This window comes from Psammomys obesus, unplaced genomic scaffold, assembly GCF_907164565.1.
Source record: "Psammomys obesus unplaced genomic scaffold, mPsaObe1.curated_primary_1811, whole genome shotgun sequence".
Lineage (NCBI taxonomy): Eukaryota > Metazoa > Chordata > Mammalia > Rodentia > Muridae > Psammomys > Psammomys obesus.
The window spans coordinates 28030-39211 of NW_026593895.1; the positions used below are offsets into that span (position 1 = coordinate 28030).

The 11182-nt window shown below is 47.6% G+C and overlaps 1 protein-coding gene across 1 annotated transcript; it reads left to right on the forward strand.

Annotated features, from left to right (window-relative positions):
• The first annotated feature begins 4621 nt into the window (after window positions 1-4621).
• Window positions 4622-10613, forward strand: Gkn2 (gastrokine 2). The gene is made up of 6 exons (XM_055617426.1): window positions 4622-4729; window positions 5636-5689; window positions 6083-6220; window positions 8445-8555; window positions 9533-9692; window positions 10534-10613. The coding sequence occupies exons 1-6, from the start codon at window positions 4622-4624 to the stop codon at window positions 10611-10613; spliced, it is 651 nt and encodes a 216-aa protein (XP_055473401.1).
• Window positions 10614-11182: the final 569 nt, after the last annotated feature.

The following is an 11182-nucleotide window of genomic DNA, read 5'->3' on the forward strand; positions in this document are numbered from 1 at the left end:
CGACGTTTTGCAAATATATCATTTGGGCCAGGCCCCACACTGTCACTTTTCTCTGCAGTTTGATTGGTTGTGGGTTTTATAATGGTCTCCATCAGTTGCAAGTGCACATTTCTCTGATGAGGGCTGAGATCTATGCTTGTCTATGGATATATAGATAAATAAAGTGTAATTAATAACTGTGATAGCTTAGTAAAGTGGCAGTTGCAGGTTCTCCTCTACAGTCCATGACTTCCCCAGCCCCAGGGAACTGACTAGGTTTCCAGTACCAGACATGATTTCCCTCTTGTTAAGGCCTTAAGTCAAATTAGAGGGCTGTCGGTTACCACTGACAACGTATGTACAACACAGCGCATCCTCGGGGATGACTGTCCATGCTGGTTGTTATTTCAGTTCATAGGCATTGAGGCTGGGTAGGCCTTGCTTGCTTCCCTGCCTTGGAAGTTTGCATGGTGCCCTCAGGGACAATGAGAGCTAGCTTTCAGGAAGGAGGCTTTCAGGTCAGCTCCTGCATAGTTACTTCAGGCCCTGTGCTGCCGGTACATAGAGTTTTCAGCAACAGGGACTTACCTTCCAGTTCTGGGAGGCAACCAAAGGCAACAGCAATAGCCTCTAATGTTCTGAGAGTGCCATGGGCAACCCTGGCCAGCACTCGAAAGGAGCATCCCATGCCTGGTGTTGGGGTTTTTGTTACATATTCTATGACATTTGCGGGAAAAACTGTGAGTCGAGATGAAACATTTTCACATAAACTATTTATTTTTATCTATACACAGACTTATATATATAATCAAGGAAGATAATAATATAATTCCTTATGCCTGTTCTTTTGGCATCTTAACTGTTATTTTACCCTCCACCTGTACTTATCTCTCCTTTCCCCTATTAGAGTTCCCCACTTTCTTATTTCCCCCTCCAAATCACTAAAGTCTGATATTCCCCTTTCTATTGATGCCACCTTACCCATGGTCCCTTTTTACTGTCCTGGTTTCTGCAGTTACTTCAGGAAAAATAGTTACATCTGAAGAGTTAAAGATAGGAACTGAAGATGACAGAGAATGTTTGTCTTTCTGGCTCACCTGCATGGAGATGTAGGCATTGTTTCTTATTTATTTATTTATTTATTTATTTGTATTTCTCTCATACATTGCATTCTGACTGCAGTTTCAGTCTACAGAATAGGAAAATATTTTCACAACCTCCACACATAGAGGGATAATATCCAAAATATGTTAAGAACTCAAGAAATTAGACATCAACAAACCAAGAAACCCAGTTAAAAAATGGGGCACAGACCTAAACAGAGAATTCTCAAAAGAGGAATTTCAAATGGCAGAGAAACACTTAAAGAAATGTTCAACATCCTTAGTTGTCAGAGAAATGCAAAACGACTCTGAGATTCCATCTTACAGGCATCAGAACACCGTCACAGTCAGAACGTCGTCACAGTCTGACTAAATCATTACAGTGGTGTGTGTAGTGGTGAGGACAGGAAAAGGATGGGAGGAGAGATGCAAATGGAAGAAGCTTGACAGAGAAAAACTGGAGAAAGTAGGGGAGGATTTCAAGACATGCACACTGAATATCTGAAGAAATTGTTAGGTGGACTATATGCATAGAAAGAGCTGCTTGGGAGGAAGGCAAACAGGGAGGGAGGCAGGGAGAGAGGAAAGGAAGGATGGAGAGAGAGAAATTTTATATGAGAAATTGAAAAATAGCCAGGTGTGGTAGCGCATGCCTGTAATCCCAGCACTCAGGAGGCAGAGGCAGGCGGATCTCTGTGAGTTCGAAGTCAGCTTGGTCTATAAAGCAAGTCTAGGACAGCCAAGGCTACGCAGAGAAACCTTGTCCCAAAGGGAAAGAAGAAAGAAAGAGAAACTGAAAAATACCTTAATAACCAGGTTAAAGAGAAATAAATCACAGCAGCAATTAAGAATTTTTTAAAAAGATAAAATAGTTATATGGTGCAAATACAATGTACTTAGCGGTAAATATATTATTTCTTAGTGCTTCCATTTAAAATAGCAAAAGAGACTCCATGTAAAGGAGCAACAAGTAGCTCAAGACACCAGACAACAAGCAGCAGTCACTCCACAAGCACCAAGGTAGAAATCAAGCAAAAGGAAAGCACGCCGGTGCTTGAGGGAACTCGAACAGGCAGGAACACTTAGAAAGAGCAACACGGGGGATCTGATCTGCTGGCTATGAGAACTGTAGGCCTGGGAGTCGGTGTCACTGAATGATGCGGAGGAACCAACGAAGCAAGGAGGAGGCCATTCCCATGGAAACTGGACGGCTTTAGAAGGTAGCGGTGAGGAGGTCTGCACTATTCACTAACAGATGCTGGGAGTACTAGATGTCTAAGGGAGGGAAAACTGTGTCAGGCTCCTGTTACACTCGGGGTAAACAGTAAACTTAGTGTGAAAAGCGGGACTTGAAGAAAATGTAGGAAAATGCATCAAGGACTTTGGAAACACTTTTTAAGGCAAGACTAAAAGCAAAACTTATAAAGAACGACGCCTGCGGGAGTGGAAACAACTCTGTGAGTGAGTGCTTTGGAGGTCCACAGGCCCGCCCTGCCTCACAGAACCGTGCTGCGGATCTGAGCGTGCATGGGCTTGGCACAGGCCCCTCCATGTCTGTGGCTTCACTCTGCGACTGTGAGGCTTGGGCAAGGGTGGCAGCTCAGCTAGCTTCATGGTCCCCTAGTCAAGTTTTCACCTGGCGTTATGGCCAAGCCTCACAATTTCCAAGGCTAGTGTGTGTGAGTGTGTGAGTGTGTGTGTTAATGTGTGTGTATGTGTGTGTGTGTGTGAGTGTGTGTGTTAATGTGTATGCGCGCGTGTGTGTGTGTGTGTGTTAATGTGTATGCGCGCGTGTGTGTGTGTGTGTGTTAATGTGTGTGTGTGTGTGTGTGTGTGTGTGTGTGTGTGTTTTCTTTTTCAAGACAGGGTTTTTTGGCTGACCTGGAACTTACTTTGTAGATCAGGCTGGCCTTGAACTCATAGAGGTCCGCCTGCCTCTGCCCCTCGAGTGCTGGGATTAGAGTTCCAAGGCTGTTTATCGTTAAGCTGGGAGTAATCTGTTAAAGATCCGTTAGACGCTGCTTCTGCTCACCTCAATAAGGCGAGAACTCGTGCTTGTCCCACAGCAGTCTGAGAGGACTTGTGGCTGAGAGGGAGGGCTGCCCGTCAGGCTTGCTCAAGCCTCAGCCCCGGCCTTTGGAGGTTGTGTGGTCCCAAGGAGTTACTTTGGCTTCGCTGCACGTTGGCATTCCTACCTCAGAAATGAGAGCAGGGCGACAAGTTAATATAGTCACCGTGTTTGGGAAATGCTACAACACCTTCTAAATAGTGTCAGCATTAGGCCTGTGGACTTGGACTCCCAGGGTAAAATGAGGCAGAGGGTATCCCACACATCTGAAAGCAAGCCCGTCTGGAGCCCTGGCTTTCTTGCTTCCTTGTGCCGCTAGAGCCAGGGATGGGCTATGGGTGGCAGCTGTTCCTGCCGCAGGAACCCCAGGAACACTTAGTAAAGACGCCCAGCTGGGAAGCAGGGCAGCAGAGTTCCACGGACCCGGCTCACCCGCTTCTAAATACTCTCTCCTTTAAAATATTGCTTATTCGTGCTAGCTCCTGGCTCAGTGCCTCGCACTTTCACAGTTGTGTTAAAAACAAAACCCCCCTTTGCCTTCTCTGTTCACCAGCCCACACCAGCTAACTAGCCCTTCCCTCGCCATCTTTCTCAAATCTGAGGCTCCCTCGAGGTAAGTGGGAGCGTGTCACCCGCTCTTCACAGAGTGCTCATTTCTCGCGACTCTCTGGGGATGGCCACAGCCTCTGAAGGAAGGAGAGGCAGCCACCCCACCGGGCTGTCTGCAGTGAAGCCCCAGGCCCTGTCCTCACCCCGGGCGGTGTTAGAGAGAGCCCGCGTAGGGCCGGACGCCTTAAGGACTCTACATTTGGGAGAAGGAGCGAGAACGTTCCCTGGTGTCTGCGTGGGAAGAACAAGTGTCCCGCAGTGTCGTGACAGGGCGGATGCACCCTGAGCGACCTGGGCGGGCGGGTAAGCGGAGTGTTTGCAGAGTGACCAACCGGGAGTTTTCGGCGCAGGAGAGCAAACTTGAGCGATACCCGGGATGTGGGTAGGCCGCGGTGCTGATAAGGGAGTTTGCCGGGGTGTGTCGGAGGGAGATACGGTCTCCATCTCCTCTGACATGGCCACCGGGAGAGAGACTTCCACACCTTGAAGCCGATATAAGGGCCGGAGGCCGCCCACATCCGCACTCGCTGCGGCTCCCTGTCCCCAGGCACCATGAAAACCGTGAGTACGCGCTCCCTCCCGCGCCCCTCGCTGCGGGCGGGCCTTAGGCATGCACTGCGCATGTCCACCGCGCTGGGCAGTGCTTGGGGTGGGAGCCAGGCTGAGCACCTGTGTGTCGGTCGTCTGCTTTTCTTAGGTTTGCTCCAAGTGTACGCAGGGGGAAAGGAAGTGAGTAGAGACTCACCTGGAGGACGGTGAAGGAGAATCCCTTCTCGTCCCTCTGTGGGCCTGTAGGCATTTGAGAGCGATTGCATTTGTCACATGAGAGAGGTGTGAAAGACCATGTGAAATAAGCCCCGGGATGACTCTCCCTTCCTCCATCCGGTACCCGGATTCCGGGGGTTCTGCCCCAAACAGTATGGGAGCCCCGCCCCCCGCCCCCGGGCCTCGCCTCTCAGCCACGCTGACCGTTAGCCCTAAAGCGACAAGACAAAGGCCTTCAGCTGACCAGGGCTCCCCTCTCAGGGCCTCTTGATTTTCCAGGAGGAGATCAAGGCCTAAAGCACAAACTCAAAGCCAAGATGGATCAACCTCTGTGTGGGTGGGAGGAACCCTGGGGCAGAGGGCATTTCCTGGGCTCTCTCTAGGCGTCCACTGAGATGCTTAGTTGAGTCCCCTGTCCAAACGTCTAGTCGAGAGCCGGCCCGAGGTGGGGTGCGGGGAGCTCATGTAAGGGTGTGTCTGTACCCCAGGCGCCAGGAGGTGAACAGAGGAAAGGGCTAAGAGGAGGTTAGACCAGCCCTCCCCCCAGCCCGTCCTCCCCCAGCCTCTAAATACCTGCGGGTGACGCTGGCGCAGACTTGGAAACATCCTCCGCACAGCATCAGAGCTGTGTCTGTGGAGGGCTATGGGCTGCCGGGCTATGGCGGCAGATGGATGCTTCAGTTGAGGTCAAAGGTTAACTGTACTCCCAGTATCCTCCTCCGGAATGGTTCTTTCCCTCAGCCTCAAGAAACTGAAATGTCCCCCTTAGATCAAAGCACATAAAACGTGTCCACTCACTGAGTACCTGTGTGACTTACACCAGGTTTCCCCCTGCTACCTGAGTGCTCCGCTCGCCTGCCCCAGGTTTTCCTGCCATCCAGACGATGTAACACTGAACAGCTGGGAAATGGGAGGCCAACAAGAACCGTGTGTCTAACAAATTGCACGAACTCAACAAGTGCCTGCCGGGAGGGCAAATGCGGGGTTTCGACTTTTTAAAGTAGAAAAGCAGACGGCTGGTTACTTGTGATGGCTGGCCGCTCTCCCTCGGTGCCCACCTGTGGACCCCCTCAATGAGTGACTACCCTCAGAGAGCTGATGTGCTTTTCAGGTGGCATTTCTGGTGGTGCTGTCCATCTTTGGAGTACAATCTCAGGCGGATGAGGTGAGTTGGCGTCTTAGAGCTACGGGAAGAGACAAGAACTGTGTGAGGCCAGGCCATCCCAAGGACCAGAGAATCCCACGGCCTTCCTCGAGATAGAGTCCCACTCATGGAAAAGAGGAAGCAGTTATTTATTTCTGCCTGCAATGCCTTCACAAGGTGACCCCACCACACTAAAACGTGGTGCGTCCCGTTTCCCTTGCAATGGCTTCTCTCTCTCTCACACCCAAGCCACACAGTAAGCCAGCGAGGGAAGCCTGCACTTCGTCTCAGCACACACAAGCTTTGCGTGGGCTTCCAGTGAGCGGTTCACTGAAGTCAGTATCCTGGTGAATGAGCTGCCTTTCAAATGCACAGCTTACGGAAAACTTATCTTGCCTCTGTTGTCACGTCTAGGTTTTTAACATCTTCAGCCCAGGCAACAGTGGTGGCAACGTCCAGGAGACGGTGACCATCGATAACCAGCGGAACACCGCCACCATCAACGTCCACGCAGGGTCCTGCTCTTCCACCACTATTTTTGACTATAAGCATGTAAGCAGAGGGAGGGAGCTTTACGTAAGATTGGTTTTGTAAAGGGCAGGGGTCGGCTATTTAGTAAATATTTAAATTATATGACCTATCTTTACAAGTCCTTAACATTTTTTCTTACTTTTGTCTTTCCCTTTAAACAAACAAATAAAACCATTTCTGAAAAAGAAATACATTTACTTGACAATGATGATGTTGTCCCATTCCTGGCCTGGAAGGCTGATCAAAGCAATGCCCAGGCCTGTTGGATGGATAAATGAATGAATGAAAACTTCTGATAAAAATATACAAAAAATGAGCACTCTTAAATGAGCAGAAAAGGAGAACCATGAATGTGCTTAAACTCTTTATGTAGGACAGATGACATGACGCTTTCTATGAGTCCTTCCCAGTGTTGTTGCTGGGCTAACAATACATCTTAGAAACTTGCTCCAAAAGCTAGTTTCCTGATTTTGATTAATTTAGTAATTTCTTCCTCCAAGACTTATTATGGGCTGCCTTACCTGAAGATATCCAGCAGGTATATCCACCAGTACTGCGTGTCTGAAGTTGCTTTTTTCCTCCTTTTTCCTCTCGACACTCCCGCATGTACTCTTCCTGCTGGTGCCAGGCATTTGTTTCATGCCACTTTCTTTTCTTTTTTATTAAATTTTATTTGATTTTTATTGATTACAGTTTATTATTCACTTTGTATTCCAGCCCCTCCCCCATGTCCTTCCAATCCCACCCTCTCTCCCTCTTCTTCTCCTATGCCCCTCCCCAAGTCCAATGATAAGGGAGGACCTCCTCCCTTCCATCTGACCCTAGTCTATCAGGTCACATCAGGACTGGCTACATTGTCTTCCTCTGTGGCCTGGTAAGGCTGCTCCCCCACCAGGGGGAGGTGATCAAAGAACTAGCCACTGAGTTCATATCAGAGACAGTCTCTGTTCCCATTACTAAGTAACCCTCTTGGACACTGATCTGCCATGGGCTACATCTGTGCAGGGGTTCTAGGTTATCTCCATGCATGGTCCTTGGTTGGAGTATCAGTCTCAGAAAAGACCACTGTGCCCAGTTTTCTTGGTTCTGTTGCTCTCCTTGTGGAGCTCCTGTCCCCTTGAGGTCTTTCTATCTCCCCCTTCTTTCCCAAGAATCCATGCACTCTGCCCAAAGTTTGGCTATGAGTCTCAGCATATGTTTTGATACCCTGCTGGGTAGAGCTGATGGCTCAGCCGTTAAAAGCTAGGCTCACAATCACGCCACTTTTTAAAGCATAGAGTGTTTGAAGTCTTTGACAGCTAGTGCAACTAAAATTATCTTTAGTAGATTTCACGAAAATCCCCTAAGTGGCTTTTAAAGAATCAAATTATGAAGACTTTGTGTAACTCCTTTGTTGTTTCCTTGGGTCAGTCTAGTGTTAAGTTTAGGTACTAAAACTTTTGGGAAATTGAAAACTAGAAAGTAGAATGCTTTTTATGTATCCAAAGCATCACAGATAAAACTTCCATTTGAGATCAGAATGTCATGACCGCCTGTGATCCTCCCTCATGTCAAACTCCCCCACACCTGGGCACTTCTAATGCGGCTTCCACAGTCTGCTCCCTCCAGAATGGTGGACAGAGTCTGAGGCAGAGAAGTGATGGAGAAGAGGGAAGGGGGGGGGACAGGAAAAGCGTGTGGGGTGAGGGTAGATGTAAGCCCGCCTAGGAATCTTCTAGAACAATGTGGCCTAAGAGAACCTCAAGCCAGGCAGAGCTATTCTGTGTTTGAGTTATCTGAAGGGGAAATACTGTGGCTACTAACCATTGTAGCTAATGTGTGCTCAAAATGTGTCCTGAAATAAATTGCAAAGTTCACTGGGTTTGAATTTAAATAGCCACACGTGGAGGCATTATGCTGTTGAGTGATATTCTTGTTAGTCAAAATTGAGTATCAGGCTGAATAAAATTCAAAGGAAAGAGGCAGAGAGCTATTCTTTCTCAGTCTTTAAACTCCCCATTGTAGGTCCTGATTCCAGAATACAAAGAGCATATGCCAACTCTCACAGAGGTACAATCACAGGGTTACAAATGCCAAGTGGAGAAATTAAAACTTCATATCAAAGATGAGTGGAGGGAAGTTCATTCAGACTGACAGCATTAGTTCATCGTGGGTGCTCAAGCTTTTCTTCCAAGACTCAGCATCAACATCACCAAATAGGAACCCGAGAAACCATGGAGTCAGTAACTGTGCTCTCCCCACTCAGGGTTACATTGCATCCCGGGTGCTCTCCCGAAGAGCCTGCTACATTCTCAAGATGGACCACAAAGCCATCCCTGCTCTGGACAAGCTCCAACGGTACATCTATGAGAAGCAGGTAATCTGGGGCTCCTTGAAAACTCTGCTCCTGAGCCAGCCATGCTGCAGCCCACGAAGGGATGAGAATGAGACCATAATACATAATGCATATGACACTTACCTTACTAACATGTTTTCACATTTGAGGGAGGGAGGGAGGAAAACTCATGTCAGCACAGTTCTCATCACAGAGCCCTGAATGCTTGGATTTATAAAAAACTTAAACCTGTCTTTGGAGAGGGGTTGGTGAACCTTTCTTCTTGCAGGTGAGATCTAAGATACAGTGTTTCATTGAAAATGAATACATTTATGCTATTTAATGATACAAAGACACAGACAAATAACACCAAAGAGTGAGAATCTCCAGACAGAGTTTTCAGAGAAGATATGTTTGCTACTTTGTGGGTTCTTTTTCCTTTCACTCTTCACCCTTTTACTTCTTCCCTTTCAACACCCTAGATAGGAGATGAAAAAAAAAGGATAGAGGGGAAAGGAGTCATCATTATCATTAGACTACTTCCTGCTGGTTAAGGGGGTGTCCTCCTCCTCTTCCTCCTCTTCCTCCTCTTCCTCCTCCTTATTCTTTGTCCATGGCTACTTAACAAACTACAACCAACAGCATCCAACCACCAACCAGCCACACCCATTGGAGCCCTAGCATTTATCTACCCTCTGAAAAGTCCCCAGAATTCCAAACATCACACACTTGCAGAAACTATCTGAAGCTGGCAAAACCAAACACACCCCTACCAGAGCACGAGGCAAATCATAGTCAGCTGCCACAAAACAGCACCATATCCCATACCTGGGATTAAAACGAAACACAGTCCCATAACATTTCTATCTTTTAAAGAAACCAAAATTACACAATTCTCACTACATCCCTGAATGTCCCTTATTTAACCATTGGACAGAAAGAGCCATTCACAATTTAAAGGAAGGTCCACCAGGCTTACCAGTTTCTTCTACACTGTTCTGCTCTGTCATGTCATCTAGACGATGAACACCATGGCCTCCAGAGAGTACACCTGGGTCCGGTACAACCCTCTGAAGTCCATGCTCATGAAGGTGGACTGGTTCCTGTTTGGGTCACCTATTAAAAAGCTGTGCAAGGACATCCCCCTGTATGAGGGGGAGGTGGTTACAAAGCCGCCAAGTGAGTACCAACAGAACCAACCTAGTTCTGGAAGCTGCGGGATGCCCCACTGTCGGGAGGGGGCTGTGTGAAATATGCATAAGTGAAAACATGACTTAGTTCAGTTTACTTCAGGAACTGGCTTTCTACCATTTGCCTGGATCGTTAGAGACATTAGGAATACAGAAATAGGCAAAGCTCTGCCCCTCTGGGGTTCAGTGCTGTGGGAAAGCAGCTGAGGGAAAGCGAAGGATACGGTCAGAAAGGGTTCCTGGGAGTCAAGAAAACCCCTGTTATTCTGTTTTGTTTTGTTTTTTTCATACATAAGTGCTCCATGTAGAAAATCACTTCCAGAGCATCTTTCAAACAGTGTTTTCTGGAAATGCTAAGAAAAGCTGCCAGGATCTGGCATAGAGTGAGTGTCCCAGGGAAGAGAAGGCAGAGGACAGCAGCCCGGTGTTACCAGTGATCATTGCTGAATCCTGCACTGACTGTGACAATGAGGCCAGGACCCGTAGACAATGAACTCAACAAAAGGCATTTGTCAGGGTAGTAGGAGGTAAGGAGGAAGGTGTTAGCATTTGCTGTGTGTTAGCCTAGAAAGTCAGCATTCCTAATCGCTTAGAGAGGAAGCAGGGCAGGCCATCAGCACAGAGCCATAGGGCATCCACCAGACCAGCGCCTGCAGAGCCGTTGGTCTTATGTAAGTTAATTTACTACTCCAACTACACCTAAGGCTAAAATCTTGGGTGCTGTGAAATTATAACGCTTCCCCTACCACAGTCAGGAAACCTTGAAAATATTGTTTTTTTTTTTTTTATGCTATTTCTTTACTTTTTTTTTTTTTTTCTATTTGCAGAAGAGGCAAATACTGGAGCCTGCGCAAAGGTGGGGCTCCTGGGGCTGCTGGGATTCTCCATCTGTGCAGGAATTCACATTTAGGATGTTGCATCTGCTGGCTTCACCTTTTCAAAGAAACACACCTGTGGGTTCCACTCAGAAGCCGAACTAAATTCTTCCCAACATTCCATCTACTTATGAGATTCAATAATAACACATATATTTACAGATCTCTCTGTCTCTCGTGTTTGTTCCTTTCATGGGCACAGTGGAAAACCAAGCAGTGTTGATTGTAGGGGGAACAGCAAAACAGCTTTAGAATTCACAGGACGAGGTCCATGCTTTAGACAGCCATGATGTGCAGCAGAGAGGCAGAGCCCCGAGGAGTATGTCTCGATGACCTCATGCTGTTATGGAGCATCTGTCTGCTGGTTGCCCTCACCATCACTACCTCCCTCAGAATCTAGGAGTTGTATAAGAATCCTAAGGGGGCTCTTGGCCCCTCACTGGGCAGTTTCACTGGCACTCGCAAGTATTGCTCCTGGGGCAGATTAATGATTCATTCGCCACCCTCAGAAAGAGCTTGGAGTTGTAGATTTTTAGCAATGTCCACCACCCTTAGAAAGAATTTGGAGAAGCAGATTTTAGGGAACTTATATTAAGATATTTTT